The sequence below is a fragment of the Melanostigma gelatinosum genome (genome assembly GCF_949748355.1).
Source record: "Melanostigma gelatinosum genome assembly, chromosome: 24".
In the NCBI taxonomy this organism is placed as follows: domain Eukaryota; kingdom Metazoa; phylum Chordata; class Actinopteri; order Perciformes; family Zoarcidae; genus Melanostigma; species Melanostigma gelatinosum.
The window spans coordinates 1,275,388-1,297,004 of record NC_136657.1 but is presented as its reverse complement, the minus strand read 5'-3'; the positions used below and the strand labels follow the sequence as shown (position 1 = coordinate 1,297,004).

Below are 21,617 nucleotides of genomic sequence, written 5' to 3'. Positions count from 1 at the left end.
GTTTTTGAGCACGGGTTGGACCAGCACTCAGTTAGTTTAGGTCATTAGTGAAAGGAATGCTGAGAACATGACAGGGATTTGGGGAGATTAGTTGACTTAGTGAGTGCGACACAGAGACAGAACAAAAAGTGCAGGACAGCAGAGAATGCAGTGAAAACATCACAGAGCAGCAAAAGAACATCCAGAGCAGCTGTGTGAGCTGCGTGGTGACACCATCAGCAACACTGGGCAACATCGTAACAACATCTGCTGTAATGTACCTGTATGTAAGTAGCCTTTTCTCTGCAGCAAAAGGCTCTGTAGACTAAGCTTTACTTAAGATGCATAAATCTACCATATTGTCTAAATCAGGAGTGAATAATTCAAATCTATTTATTACAGATTAGGTCTCAGGCCTGGCAGGGATTTCCCCAAACTGTAAAAACTGTAAAAAACAGTAAAAAGCTAAAAAAGCTCAGTAATCAAATTTCAGAGCATCCAGATGCCTTCAGAAGACCAGATTTAGAATAGCTTACAAAATAATGAATTGTTATTTATTGCAGTTGTTGTCTCATCTTCTGGTGGCAATAAATAAAGAACAAGATGGCCACTGCATATTGTTGAATGGTAGTTAAAGTCCTGCAATGGATGCAGTGATGAGGGCTTTTGTGACTGTGGACTGTCAAATACAAATAAATAATCATTTGTTTGGCTGATGAATTTGCCATCAGCTCTGAATGTCTAAAACTTCCATGAATAACTAACCTCTTTTCTTTAGATTGCAGAAGTGTGAGACGACAACGAATGGCTTCCACACTGTCTGGCCTCCGTAAGTCAGTTTTTTATGGTTTACTATTCAAAATATTAGACTGAGGACAACATGTGTCAATTCACCACTAGTGCACTATGTACATTTGAGTTTGTATTAGAACAACATGACTGATACTGGCCAGGTTGTTAAAACTTACATTCTAGTCTAGTCAGTGCATATAAAGTAAGATTTCAGATATTGTCGTAAAGAATGATTCACAGCTTGAATTAACTCGTTATAGTATATTATTTATAGAGCTTGTCTGACCAAATCTTAATTCATAAGTGTTCATTTCCATGTTTGAAATGGCATAATTACTGCCAAAATGAATTAGAATTGAAAACTCCATGAACGTATGATTTTTAGTGTACTCCATAGCATGTAAAACAGACTCTTCATGTCCAAATTGGTAGGCAACATGCAACCTAAACTTGGAAATAAAATTAAAAATGGGATGTTAACAGTTGGTTTTCGCTACATGAGAGCGGAAATATTATCTAATCATACTCTTATCAATATAAAATGAATCGGTATACCTGTCCTTCTCTTTCCAGGCATCCAGGGGGATGGCAACCTCCAGTCCATGCTGGTGGGGACAGTAATGAGGAAAATCAAGTCTCGTACCTGGAAGAAGCAGCGCTACTTCAAACTCCAGGACGACTGTATGACCATCTGGTACACATCCAAGAAGGCTGGCAACACTCACTCCACATGTAAGACCACATGATTTACTCATGTGATGGACCTCTGTGTTCAGACATTGAGACATGATGTGTTAGTAGATACAATGAGATGAAGTGACCTCTGGGGTTCCCTGTTAGCAGAGATGGGCAGTATTTCTATTACTTGTATTTGAAATACGTATTTCAATCACTTTGAGTATTTTGTAATTTGTATTTGATAGGGCCGATAAAAATCGAAAGTAATTTGTAACAAAATACTTTAGAGTGGAGTCATTTTGTATTTAAAATACTCAAAATACTTTATCCACGAATAAAAAAAACAGTTCACGCGTTCAGTCTTCAGATCTTCAAGTTGAACAGATTGTCTGTCAAGTTAAATATTGTATCTGAGTGTGACAGATATCAATTAGCTTGATGTATAATTGATGTCTGGGTCTGGCTACATAGCCTATTGTATGGTGATGGTTATAATATCAAGCTCAATGCTAACATGCTGATGATGCTAGCATGCTGTCTAGGCTAGTGCATAGCCAGTGTTTAGCAAGTTCACTTATCAGTCGAGTAGCTAGCTGAAGAGGGAGATTGGGAGCTTTTATGTTCATGATAACCTTATCAAGAGACATCTGACCATCTAATCTTGCACTGTATTACAAGTTATGCCAGTGGCGGGCCATGCATTGTATGCCTGGGCCGTCACTGCTGTACTGCAGCTGAAATACCATCGTATAACCACATGATGGCGCCACAGCTATTAGTTTTTAAGGATGTAACTATATACGTCTTCATATTAACCCGCTCGGTACGAGGCTTACAATACGTTTGAATAATACTAGAGCATTTAGAAAATGCAGAAGTTTAAATTGAGGAAATTATAATGTTTTCTGCGCTCGTGTAGGACAGTGGTTCTTAGATGGTCTGGCTATGGGATCCACCGTCATTCCTTAATGACAAGCCGCAATCCCACCGAAATTATTTTAGGATTTTACTTTCACAACTCGAACATAGAACATACTGCTCTGCAATGTCTTTCCTCGTCTCAGCACCCTGTGTCACGGTGTGTGGTACATCTCACTCCGGTCAGGAAACTTGTCAGAATGCCCATATTTGATTGGCTGAGCTGCATCACGTGATGTGATTCACCACCCGACTTCGTTTCATTTCACGATAGTCACGTGCTCGCCCACTGACCAATCACAGCACACTCTGCACCTCGTGGCAGAGCTGCACATGGAAACTGAGCTGCACGTAATGCTGACGTCATTATAGGCCAGCTAGCAGGCTCTGACACGTCAAAGAATACGCCCAACATGTCAAACTAAAGATCTGATTGGTTGAACACTATGACAATCAACAATATCGTCCCCATTCACTTAAAGTGCACATGGATGCACTTGTGAGTCTGCAGGCCTCTGGCTCTGTTCTTACCTAGAGACACAGAGGTGAGATCTGATTGCATAAAAGCTCTACTTAAAACAAGCTGCACTGGAAGCAGAGCAACTGAGGAAGACAGGAGCTGTGCAATGAGAACATAAGATAATGGGAAAAATATTTTTATGAATTATAATACATGGAGTGTATTTAAGAAAAATTATTAAATTATAAAATAGATATAGCTTTGTGATTCTGTTTAGGCCAGCAGAGAAGGCCTTGCAGGCCCTGATGACCCACCACTGAGTTATGCTGTATCTTCTCAATGTGAATGTCATCATGCCATATCAATTACTGGCAGATACTATAGTTCACAGTTAGCCAGGCTATGACAGTAGATGTCCATTTGTTAAAAAAAATGAAAAAACATTAAATATCCAATATAGTTTATTTAAAAGGCATATTATGAAAGTATTCTTAGTTTTATTATTTCATACATTTTACAGTTGGCCAGGTGGACAACATGTCTCAGCAAGATGATGTTCAAGAAGGACCATCAACAAGCACAGATGTGCTTAGTTACACTGACATGTCTGTGACTGTTCTTCCTTTTTGTGGGCTTCACCAGAGCTTTGTGACCATTGTAGCCCAAACCTGAATGCTCTGCTATACCAAATTGTGAGAAAACGGAAAATCCAGAAAAAGTATTTCCTGTATACAAAATACATGTATTGTATTTTGTTACATTTTCTGGCACCAGTATTTTGTATTTTATTTTGATGAATTTATTTGAGGGGTATTTTGTATTTTGTATCAAAATACATTTTGATGTATCTTTGCCCATCTCTGCCTGTTAGTTGAGAAAACAAGATGAAGTGACCTCTAGGGTTCCCTGTTAAATAAAACGAGATGAAGTGACCTCTAGGGTTCCCTGTTAGTAGATAAAACGAGATGACGTGCCCTCTAGGGTTACCTGTTAGTAGAGAAAACGAGATGAAGTGCCCTCTAGGGCAGTGATTCTTAACCATGGGGCCGCAGCCCACGATTGGGCCGCGAGCGCCACCTAGAGGGCCGCAAAAAACTTTCAGTTTTGCACCTGTGGGCCGCGAGGGCCGCAGGACCGCATAGGTTATCAATTGAAGACACCAGAGATATTACTGTTATCCATGAGACGCTCAGTTACAATACGTATAGCTTCCCACTACCTGGTGGTGGTAATGCGTCAGTCAGTTGTTTAACAAGCTCCAATAAGCAGAAGAAGACACTCAGCTAGCCTCTAGCCTGTAGCGAAAGTTATGGACAAGTTTTTAAAAAGAAAAAATGAAGACGACAGTGGTGCCATACCCTCCCCCCAAAAGTCTAAATGTGTGTGCAAGTACAATCCTGACTAAGTACGGCTTTGTGAACGGAGGCAACGAGGCAGAGCCGAGGGCTCAGTGTGTGGAATGTGGGCTAATGCTGTCAAACTAAGCACTGAAGCCTTCGAAAATAAAGTGACACGTAGCGATGAAGCATCCAACGTTCTGGGAAAGCCTGTTGGGCTTGTTGTTGTGTATGCAGGTTTACATACACATGATAAATAAATGTCTTTGTGACCATCAAAATGTGTCTGATTAATGCACGCTCTATAACAAACAAGGCTCACATTTTAAATGGCTTGTTCACAACTCATAATTTGGCTTTTTTATTTCTGACCGAGACCTGGCAACGGAATATGGAATTCATCCATTTCAATGAACTCTGCCCTGTGGACTGCTCTTATGTTGGGACACCGCGTTTGACAGGCCGCGGTGGCGGCCTCATCGTGGTCTGGAAGAATCAGCTTTCCTGCCAATTGGGGAGCACAGAATCCTATGCTACTTTTGAGCTGCAGCTCACTAAAGTGGGCCGACTAAAGCCGTTTTTCAGTTTTTTAATTTACCGACCTCCAGGTCCTGCAGGTCAGTTTTTATCAGAGTTCACAGACTTTCTGACCTCTATTATCAAGCTAGACAAAGTGCTTCTGGTTGGTGATTTTAATCTGCATATTAATGATACCACAGACTGGAGACGGTTGCTCCAATTTGCGCCTCAGCTAACTCGAGGCTTAATGAACTAAAAGAGAAAGGCGGATGTGGGATGAACTACTGCGTTTCTCAATATTACTGAATCTTTTAATTTCACGCAACATGTTTCTGGCGCCACTCACAGGGGTGGTCACACCTTGGACCTTGTGTTCTCTCTGGGTCTTGATATTGATAATACCCGTTGTGAGGACCTATTGATCAGTGACCGTAAATGTATTTTCTTTGATCTTTCTGTCAATGCTGACCCCTTGTGTCTGAAACAAACATTCCACTCCCGCATTATTACTCAGAGTACAGCTGATCAGTTCTCTATGCACTTCTGCTGTGATATTAACACAAATCTCAATGATGTTGAACTCTTGATACAGTCATTTAATGAACATTGCACCACTTTGCTGGATAAAGTGGCACCTCTTAAGGAAAGGACGAGGGCAGCCTATAACACTTCTCCGTGGATGACAGACACTGTGTGCAGCCTGAGACAGAAGTGTCGCAGGACAGAGCGGCTCTGGAAAGCTACTGGGCTAGAAGTGCATCGCTCATATCTCAAAGACCTCAGAGTTTATTTTAATACTGGAGTAAAGGAAGCTAGAACTGCTTATTTTGCCAACCTAATCTCTTCCTCAAAGATAAATCCCAAGATTCAGTTTGACACAATGAAGAGAATTGTTTCACCGTCTGTCTCTACATTACCATGCTGTTCTGTTGACGATTGCAACAAATTCCTTATCTATTTTATTGATAAGGTAACAGGTATTAGGTCTGGCATTCAGCCTGGGATCTGTTCATCCACATGTAGCTCCTCGCAATCTCCTGCTGTTCTGGACTCTTTCCAGCCTATCAGCCTTCAAGACCTGATGGACTTAATTAACAAAACAAAGCCATCATCTTGCCCTCTGGATATAATACCATCCTCTCTATTTAAGAAAGTTCTGCTAACTATTGGCCCTGCAGTAACATCTATTGTCAATTCCTCATTGTCTACAGGAATTGTCCCTTCCTATTTCAAACATGCCACTATCCAGCCCATATTAAAGAAACCTAACTTAGATCCAGCTTTGCCCATGAACTACACGCCCATATCAAAACTGCCTTTCTTGTCCAAAATTTTAGAGAAAGTGGTGGCCAAACAACTTACTGCTGCACTGGAGAGGCACAACATGTCCGACAAGTTCCAGTCTGGGTTTCGTAAGCAACACTCTACTGAAACCGCTCTCCTGAGGGTTTCAAATGACATTCACATGTGTGCTGATGCAGGTGACTGCTCTGTGTTAGTTGTTCTGGACCTCAGTTCTGCATTTGACACTGTAGACCATAACATCCTGATTAAGAGGCTACGTGATTAGGTGGGCATATCTGGCATAGTGTTAGACTGGTTTACATTTGACCTCAATGACAGAAGTTTCAATGTCTCTGTGGGTGATTTTGTGTCTGTTACCTCTCCACTGTCTTGTGGTGTACCGCAGGGCTCGGTTCTGGGGCCTCTGTTATTTTCCCTTTATCTGTTACCTTTGGGACCGATCATAAAAAGCTATAATGTGTCCTATCACTTATATGCAGATGATATCCAACTCCATCTGTCATTGAAACCCAGCAAGGCATTCACATTAACTAGGCTCCTGGACTGTGTCAATGCCATCAGAGACTGGACGGCAGAAAACTGCTTGCAACTCAACGACTCTAAGACGGAGGTCCTGGTTATTGCTCCAGAGGAGTTTGTCCCCATGATCAGGCAGATTATTAGTCCACTCTCCTCTGCTGCCCATTGCAACCTGCGCAATCTTGGGATTTTCTTTGATCGATCCATGTCGTTTGACCCTCATGTTAAGCAGCTGTCCAGGTCATGTTTCTTCCATCTAAGAAATATCAGTAAACTGAGATCTGTAGTATCAACACCTGAATTAGAGATGATCATACACATATTTATCTCTTCAAGCATTGACGACTGCAACTGACTTTTTACATCACTCAGTGCATCTGCTCTTAACCGTCTGCAGGTCATCCAAAACGCTGCCGCCAGATTACTCACCAGGACAAATCGATGGTCTCACATCACCCCCGTACTCCGATCTCTCCACTGGCTCCCTGTAGCATCTCGGATACACTTTAAAATTCTCACCATCACTTACAGAGCACTTCACGGTCAGGCTCCAACTTATGTAGCTGATCTACTTCGCCCCTATTCACCCGCCCGCACTCTCAGGTCAAACGCTCTTGGTCTTCTGTCAGTCTCACGCACACGATTTAAGACCCGTGGTGACCGAGCCTTTGAGGCAGTGGCCCCGAGGCTCTGGAATGCTCTGCCTGCAACTCTGCGCCTCGCAGATACTGTGGATACTTTTAAAAGCCAGCTCATAACTTATCCATAACTTTCGCTACAGGCTAGCGGCTAGCTGAGTGTCTTCTTCTGCTTATTGCAGCTTGTTAAACAACTGACTGACGCATTACCACCACCAGGTGGTGGGAAGCTGTATTGTAACTGAGTGTCTCATGGATAACAGTAATATCTCTGGTGTCTTCAATTGATAACCTATGCGGTCCCGCGGCCCTCGCGGTCCACAGGTGCAAAACTGAAAGTTTTTCGCGGCCCTCTAGGTGGCGCTCGCCCTCTATGGTTCCCTGTTAGTCGAGAAAACGAGATGAAGTTGGTATGTTCCAGTAGAGGAAATGTGATTAGACACATTTCCTGTTGTCTAATCACAGGGAGCCTTTCCAGTTGATAAAAAGTGAAAAAATGCTGTTCAGGGTGCTCTTCCAGTCGAGAAAATGTGATGAACATAATTAGTTCTCTATTCTGTGTTGGTCATTGTGCCCAGTTTCAGTGAGTGATGTGGAGGCAATACGGGATGGACACCAGTCTGAGGTGCTGCTCAGCATCGCTGATGAGTTCCCAGCCGACCGATGCTTCACACTGGTCTTCCGTGGTCGCAGGGGCAACCTGGACCTGGTGACCGAGTCAGCCGAGGAGGCGCAGTCCTGGATCAGAGGCATGAGGAAGCTGATCGAGAACCTGGAGAACATGGGAGAGAGGGAGAAACTTGACCAGTATCTTTCACTCAGGGTTTTCAGTCATCAATGCTTTCAAAGTGTTTGCTGGTTTTCAGTCCAACCAAAGTTGTGGTCATTAGCAAAAGGATAGACAGTACACAAGAGACTAAATATCATCAACTTATCAATAAAGGCTGAATTGCAATCATAAATTGTATCCCCATTGTAGCATGGAGTTCCCCACACCTGTCAACTATATATTGATACCTCAGCATCCTCTGAATTATGATCACATTGAAAGATTATGCACCTCATGATTTGTGCAGCGTGCCGATGTGTGTCATGTGGTGAGGTGGAAGGTAAGGCTGTGGAGGTCAGGCTGGACGATGGGTGTGTAGCACATTCACTTCCTGTCAAAGACCAACAATTAATGTGAGATTGAAAACATTAGATCAAATTCAATAAAACATAGAAAATTTGTACAAATGGTTCCCAGAGCACCTTCTTGTTAAATGCACCTTTTGGATTCTTGATACAGTCAGAGCTTAACTGCTATACATATTAAAGGACTGAGTAAATATACAGTAAAGTTTATTGTGCAGTGTGTCAGTCTTCATCAAGTATCTCTTCCAAAGCACTTAGAATCTTTCTGCCACTATTGAATGTGACGCTCCTGAAGTGGCCTACCCAGATGGATTGGTGACTGGTTCAGGAAGGCAGACAAGAACAATGATGGCAGGATGAACTTCAAGGAAGTGCAAGACTTACTGAAAATGATGAATGTGGACATGAACGAGCACCACGCGCACCAGCTCTTCACAGTGAGAACCTTCGAGCTGAATACCTAAACTATGGTTTCGCGTGTGATTGAAGCGTTCCACATCTACTGTTTGGTTTCTATGGCCGCTGTAAGACCTCTTGGGTTTTGATGCATTTATCCATATAGCAACAGCATGATCCTTTCTCTTCTCAGATGGCTGATAAGTCCCAGTCGGGTACACTGGAGGACGATGAGTTTGTGCTCTTCTACAAGATGTTGACCCAGCGGGATGATGTACTGAAGGTTTTCCAGGAGTACTCGGTTGATGGCCAGAAGTTATCCCAAAGTGACTTGGAGGAGTTCCTGAGAGAGAAACAGCTGGACGGGGTTGACCTCCAGCAGCATACCAAGCAGCTCATTGAGCGCTACGAGCCGTCTGACACAGGTACACAGCCTGTATGTTGTATATAATGAACCTTGGTGTATGATTATTGTGAAGGCCTGTCACTTGGTACTGAAGGTTGGGTGCCAGCACGATGTGAGGAGGGTCTGACACACCTCTGCTGTATTTTCAGCCAAGCTGCTGAATGCCATGACATTTGACGGCTTCTTGATGTACCTCGGCTCAGCTGAGGGGTCCATCTTCAACCCACAGTGGCGGGGTGTCTTCCAGGACATGAGCCAGCCGCTGTGCCATTACTTCATCTCCTCCTCCCACAACACCTACCTGATGGAGGACCAGCTCCGAGGGCAGAGCAGTGTGGAGGGATACATTAGGTGATGGAAATTAACCGATGGAAATATCTTTGGGATGTTCCAATGACCACAATAAGTGCCCACTAACAGCAAAATGTGCATTTGCACAGCGAATACTGTAACCGGTGCTGGAAGACTACTTAAAAGAAATATTAAAATAAAAGTGCCATCTGGAACCGAAAATGGTTCTTCGGAGGGATGCCATAGAAGAACCATTTCTGGTTCCACAAAGAATCTTTCAGTGCCTTTCAAATGAATTATTAATTCATTAATTTTGCGTCCTAGAGCACAACTTAACCTTTACAGGGACAGTGGTATCTTTGGTATCCATGTGCACACCAACATCCATAAATCTGCTGGGAAATCATAAAAGGAGACTTATAATTGATTGCAGGACAACTAAAGGAACGCCACTGCAACTATCGCCTAACCATTTCCAAATCCACTTACGAACCAATTTTATAGATTTCCATCAGTGCAAATCCCTTACCTAATGTGTTCCTCTCAGGGGTGATGAGCTTCACTGTGACATTGCCCTGCATTTATCTTCCAGCATTCATTCGTTTCACAAAATTCATCAACAGAATAAAGTCCAATTCTTCCTAAGTGATTCATTGAAATGAATCAAGCTGTAAACGTAAGTCTGATAATGCCATTAACAAATGAATTCAACTGGTGGCCAGTAGATGTTCTGCCATTCTGTGACCCTGAGTAAAAAGATAAAATAATGAATGAAATAATGAATGAAAGACGCAATTTGTTTTGCTGCTCAGGGCTCTGAGTCGTGGCTGTCGGTGTGTGGAAGTGGACTGCTGGGATGGTGCCAATGGAGAGCCCATCGTCTATCATGGACACACCTTCACCTCCAAGATACTCTTCAAGGATGTAGTCAATGCAGTGAGCAACTATGCCTTCAAGGTAGCATCCACTGTCTGGTTGTATCACTCAATTGATTGCTTAATTGTAGAAGTGGATGTGAATCAATCAAAACATCGAGTCGTACGCTTTGCAATAAATACCAATATTCTGAATGTTGCCTTTCTGATGTACTCGTCCTTCAGTGGATCATGTGGTAAACAACATAGTTCTTCTTTTTGAAGACATTTTTTCACACCCTCAGCCCGATTGGGGACATGATCACATTGGTCCAAATGTGGCTTTTTCAAGTAGACCAAGCATGTGGTGTAATCCCCTCTTGCTGGCATTGCAATTGCTTTTGCTTTCATTGTCAAGTAAAGCTGTATCAACAAATCGCTCAGCTTCTCATTGTACATTTATGAGAGGGAGGACAACAGTGCAATGATATCCAAGACATCATGTGAAAGCCCTATGAAGTCAGCTAGCCAGGGATCTGCCAGAGTGCCAGCCTCATGCCAGAGTGAACAGCAGCCAGGTTCACATGCATGACAGAGCCTGTTGGATGTGAGCATCTGTCCTCAGTGAATATCGAGGCCTCATGACCCCTTGTCTGAGGTCTTTCAACCAGTCAGCCACAACCCACAGGTATATGGCAGCAGGCGTATTAGCTTTCCCTATGATAATGCTCTCCAGTGTTCAATTACAAACTCCCTCCCTCCATCCCCCCTCCTCTCCCCCACCCAGGTATCGGAATATCCAGTCATCCTGTCCATCGAGAACCACTGCAGTGTTGAGCAACAGAGAGTCATGGCCCGACACCTCAACCACATCCTCGGTGACAAGCTGCTGAAAAGCACACTAGACGGCAAGGCCCCCGTCGGCCTGCCATCTCCTGAGGTGAGCAGTGCAGTCCAACGTCTCAACCCTACTCCACTCTACGCGGTTACATTTGGGTATCTGGAGTGCCTACTAACCCACGAACTCGGTATCGCAGTTTTCTCAGGCTGCCTAGATCAGAAAACATGTGATCTGTGTCTACAATGTTGAACACTGATTATGAAGGATGACCCTAGGTTTATTTGATCTCTTTGTCAGGATCTTAAGAGGAAGATTCTCCTGAAGGCAAAGAAAATCGGTGGTCTGGAGGAGAGTTTCAACGGGATGGTGGAGGACTCTCAGACCGGAGAGGTCAGCGATGAAGACGAGGTGGCTGAAATCAACGAAGATAACCTCCACCGCGAGAGTGTCTGTGGCAGGGTAAAGGTAGGTCAGCTTGTTTTGCACATGGCGGTACACCTGTTAGGCCTCAGACCCAGACACACTATTATACACAGTCTGATGAACCAGCCTGGTATAGAAGCAGGATCCTCTATTTCCGTCCTTTTTAGGCTGATGATGCAACATTGAGACAGATTTTAATGTATGAATGGAACACTTAATATATTAAGCTGACTAACCCAAAATGAGGGCAGATTAAATGCTTCTTGTTGAGTGCAGTTGGCAGAATGTTTTTTTTGCGGTGCACTCCAGGTTATTTACTAAACTCTTTAGACTTCCAACAACTGTGGGATGGACTAGAAGGTTGCCTGTTTGAATCCCTGAAGCATTCTGAGACCAGTTAATGACTTTCACCTCCTTCAAAATCAATGCCACTGAACCTGCTTTCTTTTAGGAGCTCTGGCAGGTTGGACCTCAGCTTTGTCTTTATTTACCAAGAGGTAATTCTGGCACGTCCATTCATTGTATTCATCGATGCACTGACAAAGGCTCAATCCCAGATACCTTCCCTTTGAGTACCTTCAACTGGGTAGTGGCCCTTCAGAACGGATCCACGAGGGGTAGTGGTTGAAATCCTTACCCAGGAATCCCCACAAATCTGGTTGCCTTTTTAGCCAGCGGACAAGGATTGCATGAACTCCTGTCATTCCTCATGAAAAATACAGAGGATTTAAGGGCAGGGAGCAGACTCTGGGTGTTAGATATGGTGATCTGTTTACACTGTGATAGCAGAGAAAGACACGGAGGAAAGAGTGAACGAGGATTCAACACTGTCAACCACTCGTCACCAACAGTCATCCAGATCTGAACTTTTAAAACTTAAACAAACACATCAACTCTTATTTAACTCAAGGAAATACACATCTTCCACCACTGGACAAGTCACATGTACAAGTAGACACGACAGATAGAGAAGAAGGACGAACATGAGGACCTCATAGTTGCTGTCAAACAAGACCAAGACCAAGCCATGCTGGGCCAAACTAGGCTAAGTTCAGCAGGTGAAGGTTGCACGGTCTCCTCTAAAATGGGATATTTGATACCCTGAACAGTACTAATTGCAGTCAGTAATCACCTCTGTTGGTAAATACTGAGGTGTAAGTAGGGCTAGAATGTGAAATCAAATATTTCACTGGGCAATTACATTTTAACAGTGGTTCTTAAAATACTTATAATTAACAAATCACTAAACAAATCAAACAGTCATTTGTCCTTGCAGCTTGATACTGAACATTTTAAAATACAAATTAAAAAGCCAACCCTTATCAGTACAACTGAAACTCATTAGCGAGGTTCTCGAAGTCCAGAGACTTTTTTTTGTCAAATTGCATCATTTCAAATAAAATGTGCATCAGGCACCTTAATTTGCGGACTGGATTAACGTAGTTTGACAAAGAACCTTTTGACTCAAGGGCCACTTGCAAGCTTTTTCTGGAGCTTTCTACTAAATCTTGCTTTCTTCATCACGACGTGGAGTTTGCTCGTCCTCGTTCAGACGGACTTTAGGCCTGTGTGTGTGTGTGGGGGGGGGGGGGGGGGGGGGGCTCTGGCTCATCATTTGCTGCAACGCAACACAACAGCTTCCGGCAAGTTGCTGCATTGGCCAATCAGTTGGGTTTTCATTTTGAGTTTTGAGAAAGCTGGGCCGGGGGACATGTTCTTGTTCCAGCTCTGATGAAGGTTGAACTTTGTCCTTCTGTGTTCATACCACTGCATCACAGGGAACACATGCTGCTCCTTTTTATTCCCCTGATTGCTGTGTGTACTGTATCTGTAAAATGGATTCATATTGATGGCACAGTCTTGAGTGCATACTGCAATAGAGGATAATGCTTGATGTCCCTGGCAAACTAACTGTGCAAAAGGAATCATTGGGCACTTAGAGTCATGTTTATTGATAAGCATTTGAGAAGCATGAAACACCACACTGGGACTCCTGTCAACACGGTCATGAGAGGTGAGGCCAGCGGTGAGTTTGGCAGTGATGTGAGCTCGCCGGTGCCCCTGCTGATGGTGTAGGTGTCTGCAGAGAGGCTGTCTTGCTGTCTGGTAGACGGGTGAAGGTGGAGCAGCCGGATCGGCTTTCATGTGGAAGCAGGCAGGCGTGCATGCAGAGGTGCTCTGCAGGTTACGCTCTCATTGGGCTGTTTGGGACGCCACACCTCAGATCTCATAGTCATGGAAGCTACACTGGCAGCACACCTGCTTTTGCTTGGCATTGTGGTCGAGTATCACTTTCACGATTCAAGACGGGGTTGTCTCAGGGTTTTCGATGTTCCCGGTGCTTCCATCCATGACAGGATTCCTTTGCATCACCGGGGTTTACCCTCTCAAGTGGTGGTGGGTCAGCTGACTCGGGTGCCTCTTTGTGCCATTGGGTTTGGGCCTCTTCCTACAAGTGAGCAGAATGATGAAACTTCTTTAAGTTGCATCTTCGTTCTAGACCTACACTACACTATTACCAAAATACCAGGTACTGAGTAGTATCGAAATGTCTCAGTCAAACAATAACTGCAATCAATCCTTTCTGTGGCCAGAGGGAAAAAAACAGCACTAAACAGCATGCTTCTAGTGGAATGTTGCCGCTGATCATCTGGCATATCTGGCATAAAAATGGTGTTTCATTCATGCTCCACTGCTACACAGCACTCCACTCTGGCATGCAGTACACCTGCTGACTATTGGTATGCCAGTGCTGCATGCTACATCTGTCCCACTGACAGATGCCGGTTTTGACTGGCAAGTACGTACCATGTTAAACTCGAAGCCTATGCCATAAAATGATACATAGGCAGCTGTCTGATGGGACAAACTGGGGGTTGATAAGCTGGATGTGGCCCTGGATAAAGTCTACCAACAAGTTCTCCAAATGTAACAACAAAATGTATTGTTGGTCCTTTTCTGATCTGACGTCCACGTCAGGAGGACGACGTCATTTGTCTGTGCCTCCCAAAACCATTTCATGATGGGACGTTATAATAAGCTATGCATTAATCAGTGTGTTACCTTTTTATCCCCTCTCTTCCTTTTTCCACAGAAGTCAAAGCAGCGTTTGTCCAAGGAGCTGTCCGACTGTGTTGTTTACTGCAAAAGCGTCCACTTCAGTAACTTCAAACACTCCCGCATCCACTCCAAGTTCTATGAGGTGGCCTCTTTCACGGAGTCCAAGGCCCGCAAGCACCTGAGAGAGGCTGGTGAGTCCAGCTTCATCATTCCTCTCTGCTTTACATGATTATGATGGGTACTGTAAACACAAAGGTTTGACTAATACAGTGTAATCTGGGTTTTAGTTTTATCAACATCAGATTTAGTTTCAGTTTTTAGAAGCAGTAATACATTTTGTGAAGCAATTAATACTCTCGTGGTGTCAAACTCATTTTCACTCTGGGGCCACATCAGCATCACGGTCGCCCTCAAAGGGCCGGTTGTAAATGTAAGACGGTGTAAATGTAACTACTCCTAACATATTTAGTTTAGTTTCCCGGGATATCTGTGACTTCCACAACACGTACAAATAGCCCCCGACGAGACCGGCGGCGCGAATGGCTCAACTCAACTTTTTTTTTTTTATACTCAAACATCTCCGCGACTTATTGAATGGCGTAATAATCACGCGACACAACGAATCCATAATGATATTCGTTGCCAACTCTTTTAATAATCGATTTTCATCGATTTTCTCGATTCATTGTTGCAGCCCTACAGAAAATTGGAACAGCAGCTTACTTGATGACATCACCACCTCAGCTGGTCTCATGAGTTTAATCGGTTATTTTCTGTGAAGTATTTTTACAATCAAACTAAATATGACAACCCTGCTGTTTTCGTTTTCATTTAAAATCAAAAATGATTTATTATTATTTACACATATACACATACATACAATTACATATGTATATATATATATATCAATAAATATATGTATGTGGATCAGATCCCGCTAGCAACACTTCACATCTCCGAAATCGTCGGAGCAGATTTTTAAATCGGCTGAATCTTGACAAACCGACCACAGATTTGGTGCTTAAACAACTAACTTCTCGCCTCAAAACATCCTAAAATTACTTTCTGTAACTTAACAACAGTAGTATTTAGAAAGTTTCAACTTCCAGTTGTGTGATTTCTCCTCCGCCATTGTTTCCTGTTGCTGGTGCAAAATGCATTCTGGGATATTTGGCTGTCCCAAGTACAGACAAGTCACCTCCGATGCATCCCCGGTAAAATGGGCGGAGCCACATCCGGGCATTAGGGCCGTGCTTGGCTCGATGTGAACTTTGAATTGGAACAGTACTTGGGCTGAGACTGATGACGTTTCACAAGTCCACGAGTTTACAAGTACAGAGAAGTACACATGTTGCGAAAGACACGATTACTTGTTGGAAATCCTCTTTATGGGTTGTTGCATCTCCTGTCCACCTGTTGTGATAGTTTTAATGTCGGCACACAGACAACATGCTATCTCATCACTTCGACTTTCTATCTCATAATTTCGACCATGGGGATATTTTTATTTTCACATCTAACTTTTAATTTTTGTAAAAAAAAAAAATAAAAAAAAAAATATTATTATTATTTATTTATTTTTGCTTGCGGATTCGCGGGCCACATAAAATGACGTGGCGGGCCGTATGTTTGACACCCCAGTCTAGTTATTCTTGTGCTGTGTTTATTATTGACACAATAATATGTATCAGGGGCTTCAGTCAAACCATATTTGTTGACTTTCACGATCTGATGTCATCTCCATTTCAGGGACCGAGTTTGTGCACCATAACTCCCGGCAGCTGACCCGGGTTTATCCCAGTGGCTTCCGAACGGACTCCTCCAATTTCAATCCTCAGGAAATGTGGAATGCTGGGTGCCAAATCGGTGATTGCAACTGAAATACAGACTTGACTGTTTTCTAAAGCAGACCTCCATCCATTCATTATTTGCATTTCTGTCGTATTGTTTTTACTATTATTGCTGCACGGGGCTATGGTTTGCATAATTATTTATTCTTCACTTAAATGGGTGAAGAGGCGAGTTAGGCAATACAATTTACAGCAAAAAGGATTGCAGTTCCCAAAATGTCTGACTGTTTGAGGGTTTGGATAACAGAAAGAGTCCCATCAGCACAGCACTAAGTAGCCAATATAATAACTACCTAACTATAATATCAAGACATAATTCTGGCTTTAGGACTATAAGCAGTTTAGATTATGGCTAACAAGCAACTTCCCATAATACTGATGCTACAAGAATGCTAGTTGTCTTATATGTATTGAGAGGGAACTCTAGTCATGGTCATAACTTTATAACACAACAATTAACAACCCACAACTAACGCTCTTGAACAGAGAAAAACACCACAGCACACAACAGTCTGTGACACATAAACAATTATTTATTTTTTTTTTCAAGATTTTATTTGTACAGGGACAGTTCACATTAATCGACAGCACACATTAATAAAAACATGACTGTAAATGTGACAGTGTTAGCTAAAAAAGCTAATTTTCAACCGTTGTCCCTGGGCACGGTGTTAGAAGACACTAATAATTGTACATTTATAAAATGTCACCGCCGAACTGCATGCTGGGCACAGCCTGCTCGCTAGCACAACAGTCTGCTAACAGCTGGGAGAGGCTCCGTCGCTCCAGTAACGTTACATTAAAGAACAGAACAGAGCGATGCAGGATCAACAAAGACATACCGGAGATGCACCGATAGAGTTTGACACATATGCAACGGTGATTACTGTAATATGCGTGGTATTTGTTAGAAATGTACGTTGGTGCAAAGAGGGTGATAAGAAGCTGTACAGGGAGGGGCGTAGGACCCAGGGGAATGTAGGTGAAGGAAACGGGAAGAGACGGAAGACACGCCACGCCAACAGCTGTTCACCGCTCGTCACGATCCTGCAGACCAGTGATTCTCAACTGGTGGTTCGTCGCGGACCCGTTTTCAGTGGCCTTTGCTTTATGCAGCGGAGTTATTCACGCTCCTTTCCAGCATTTACGGCACTTTGTTCAGCTGTGCAGGAAAAACACCGACCAATGCGTTGTAAATCACGTCACGTGATGCAGTTTAACCAATAAAATAAGGGTATTCTGATACGTTTCCTGACGCCAGTGAGATGTACCCACACCGTGACACAAGGGGGAGAGACAAGGAAAGACTTTACAGAGCAGAGCTCTGACAATGTTAGCTGTGACAGTCAAATATTTGTATGATCCCTTCAAATAATCAAGATGCTAAAAAGACCACAGTCATTAACCTTTACATGAGAAACTCTGTGTCAAAAAAATACCGTGTAAGATCCCAGTTAACTAATGAACACCTCAGATCTGTTCTGAGAATTGTCACACCCAAACTGCACCAAACGTTGACTCACTGGTTAAAAAGGGTGACAAACAGCACTGTTCCCACTGGAATTAAATGCAAGTTACTTTTTAGGTCATGGCTTTTACTTGTAATTTATATTAGTTCACACAAACACTCCATTCATCTGCTCCTGGCCCGGCCCGTCTGTCAAATTTTAAAACTCAATGTGGCCCGCGAGCCAAAAAGTTTGCCCACCCCTGCTATAGAAGCTCCTATTGGGTCAAATGAGGTGTCTATCGAACCGGCGGACTTGCAGGCATCCATCTTGAGACACAGAGATGCAGTGTTTAAATTTTAACGAGCGTTATGACGAGAAATGCAGCGAAGATTATCAAAATCTACTGGCTCATTTAAAATGATGCAACAGCCCCCCGTGGGTGTTTATGGACGTACTAATGTGTTTTGGACTAAATCTTTTACTGGAATCGATCGAGTAGGATCCACGAGGGAGCCGTTATGAATCATAATCGGTGAGTCACGGCGATATTTTTTCGGCTATATTTGCAGTGTATGGTTGACAGAGACGTTAACTCTACCTGCTGTTGTGATTGTATCTTGAAATGGTTTGCATAAATCGAATCACAAGAACCGTAGGTTTCTAATGAGATATAGCATCAGTACCTGTCTTGAATGGAGCAGTTGTGTACCAGACATAACTAGCCGTTCCCACTCTGACGGCCCGCGGGCGGGCCGTCAGAGTGGCAACAGGTGACAGAACATGTCATCCCCAGTGGACTAAGGTTATTGGTGTACTACCAAATCCTCCTCTCCACTATTAAAGGACGACTCGCTCCTTTCCAGGGAACATGGAAAGGATCGGTGTCTGAACCACGCAGCCAACAGGAGTTCCACACGGCTTTGTCCTGGGACCTCTCCCTCTTTTAATATGTCCCTGTGTAGAGGGCAAAATGATATTCCCATACAATTAAACTGCATTGTCAATTACTTTTCGAGTGTCCACCTGGGGACAAGGGAATTTAAAGCAAAATAAATAATTGAAGCAAAACAAAAACTCATGGTAATTTATGCATAGTTATGTTCCCTTCGGTATTGTTCATGTATTAAAGTTCAAAACCAAGCCCTGTGCAGCATTAATAACATCCTCTCAAAGTGCCTGAATCCAAATTGAATGGCAAGAGCATGAGTCAAAAAGTCATTGTTGTTTTTTTCCATTTCATTCAGTTGCATTGAATTTCCAGACAGCCGGGGAGGGGATGGATCTGAACGACGGACTGTTTGGTCAGAATGGCAGCTGTGGCTATGTCCTCAAGCCCAGTTTCATGAGAGAGGTAGAGAAAAGATTTGACCCTGAGACACCGGAACAAAGGGATGGCTACCAACCTGTCGTCCTCACTATACAGGTACAGACCTTTAACAAAGTAAGAAAAAGGTGTCCCTGCAGTTAATAGCTGTTTCATGGCTTTATTGAGGAAACCGTACTTATGTGTCTAAGGTGATTAGTGGTCAACAGCTGCCCAAAGTCAACATCAAAGAGGATTCCATCGTGGATCCTCTGGTCAGAGTGGAAATCCATGGTGTTCCTATGGACCAGGCCAAGCAGGAGACCAGATACATCGAGAACAACGGTGCAGTAGAGGCTGTGGGCCCGTACACTTACCTACATAGACATCAACACAGGAGGGAACTAGAAAGGTGCTCTCAGTGGAGAGAGTACAGACCACATAATATCTTGCCAAAAAATGAATTAAACTCACAAAGCTATCTGCCCGTTTAGCAGCAATGTACTCAGCACGTGTGTGCTTGTAGTTCCGTTAGCTGTTAGTGGTTGTACGAGGTACTTATCCATAGTCAGCATATTACCTATGGTGGTCGGCACGCCTTCAGTTTGGAGAAACAGACAGGAGAACGAGAGCAAAGCAATGCACTGCTGTGAACAAGGGCAGCAACAAAATGTATTTTTGACACCTAAAGGAAAGACCAACCTGAAAAAAATCAATACCCGTTCATGTGTATGCTATATTTTGAATATTTCACACTTAATCTTGCCATCAGACTGCTCTTTCTAACGGGGAACAGAACGGAAAGTGGATCTTATTTATTCTCTCTTCAAAGTCCTGACTCCAAAACTAAATCTCCAAAAACAGTATAAATAGGTTTAACTTTTAGTTCAGTACTCTGTCAGAAAACAATCTAAACGTAGCGTACACTAAAGCTTTTATTGGTGTCTAAAATACATTTAACTGCTGCCCCTGTTCACAGCTTTACATTGTTTTGCTCCCATGCTGGTACTGCTGTCTGTCCCACCTCAAAACACACAAAATATTTTGCCGTTTTTGCCAATTAGCCATGGACAGACACCTGCACTCTCAGTCACTCACGCATGTGACCGGTCGTAGATCCTCCTGGTGGAGATGATGAATGGATGAATGGGTCACTTTAGTGCCGTTCCACACATAGTTAGGACTTGTCTCTGCAGCATGCACGCTGATGTTGAAGGATTTGTCCTTTGTGCAGGATTCAACCCGGTGTGGTATGACACTCTGCGCTTCACCGTCCACACTCCGGAGCTGGCCATGGTGCGCTTTGTGGTGGAAGACTACGACAAGACCTCTAAAAATGACTTTCTGGGGCAGTACACGCTCCCTCTCGGCTGCATGCAGCAAGGTGAGGCCCCTTCTTTAACTTCCAGCGCACATTGATACATTTACAATCTTACAGCTAATTTCTGTTTGTAATTTCCATAAATATATATTTCGCAACCTTCAATCTGTTATGAAAGAGGCATAGATGTACATTTTCCCACAAAGAATAGCTGAACACAGCCGAGCGTTTAGCAGCTAAACATGTATTCTTCTCAGGAGATGGTGGAGACCAAAACTGAGCGTACATTGGACTTACATTTACCAGGTGAACACAAACAACTCCAGATGAATGATGATGTTGCTCTATGTCTGCTGGATGTGGAAATAATGTTATAGTATCACTCTCATAGTCTCATTTAGACACTTGTTACCAACCGCCTTTTTTAGGACACGTGAAAGCTTCTAAATTTGCCACGTTAGAAGTTCTGCTGCCGCTCCACGTTTGACTTTGTGTGTCGTCTTAAAGAAATAAATAATCCCTCTGGTTCTGTTTTGTGTTCTCAGGTTATCGTCACATTCATCTGTTGTCCAGAGATGGAACCAGTATTCCTCCTTCCTCCTTATTCGTACACATCAGGATCACAGAACTGGACTAATCCTTCTTGGCTTCCCTAACACACAGAGGTATTGGAAAGAACCTCCCCGGCACATGTTATGTAGTTATGAGAGTAGAGTCATTCCTTCCTTAGAAAATACTAATAGCTCCTAAACTAGTATTTTATTCTTATTTGATGTGAATAAATATTATGCCAAATCTTCTAGAGGTCCTTTAGGCAGCAGATGGATATGCGATCTGCATGTTTTCTGTTTTGCTCACTATAGTGTGTGTAACTTGTCCCTGTGATTGACTTGAACTTTGCTGCTCCTGTTTGGTGTACTGTATCCGTAGCACAAGTATTTGTTTCTGTTGAAATGTTGTGTTGTAGAGACGAACGTGCCACCAATGTGTTTGGATCAGGATGTACCGTACTTTCCGGACTATAGAGCGCATAGGTATATAGGCTGCACCAGCTGATTTTTAAAAGAAAAAATAATTTGTACATAGATAAGCTGCACTGGTCTATAAGCCGCAGGTGTCCCCGTTGAACAGCAAGATGCTTT

General features: G+C 43.2%; 1 protein-coding gene across 1 annotated transcript; it reads left to right on the top strand.

Moving 5' to 3' along the window:
- Positions 1-783: 783 nt before the first annotated feature.
- Positions 784-21,112, top strand: LOC306797440 (1-phosphatidylinositol 4,5-bisphosphate phosphodiesterase delta-4-like; the record flags this gene model as incomplete). Its single annotated transcript, XM_079296806.1, has 15 exons — positions 784-808; positions 1,345-1,503; positions 7,724-7,952; positions 8,587-8,716; positions 8,869-9,100; positions 9,231-9,432; positions 10,185-10,329; positions 11,014-11,166; positions 11,365-11,532; positions 14,585-14,741; positions 16,300-16,416; positions 19,096-19,274; positions 19,367-19,499; positions 20,389-20,538; positions 21,021-21,112. 15 exons carry the CDS (start codon positions 784-786, stop codon positions 21,110-21,112), a joined length of 2,271 nt encoding a protein of 756 aa, XP_079152932.1.
- Positions 21,113-21,617: the final 505 nt, after the last annotated feature.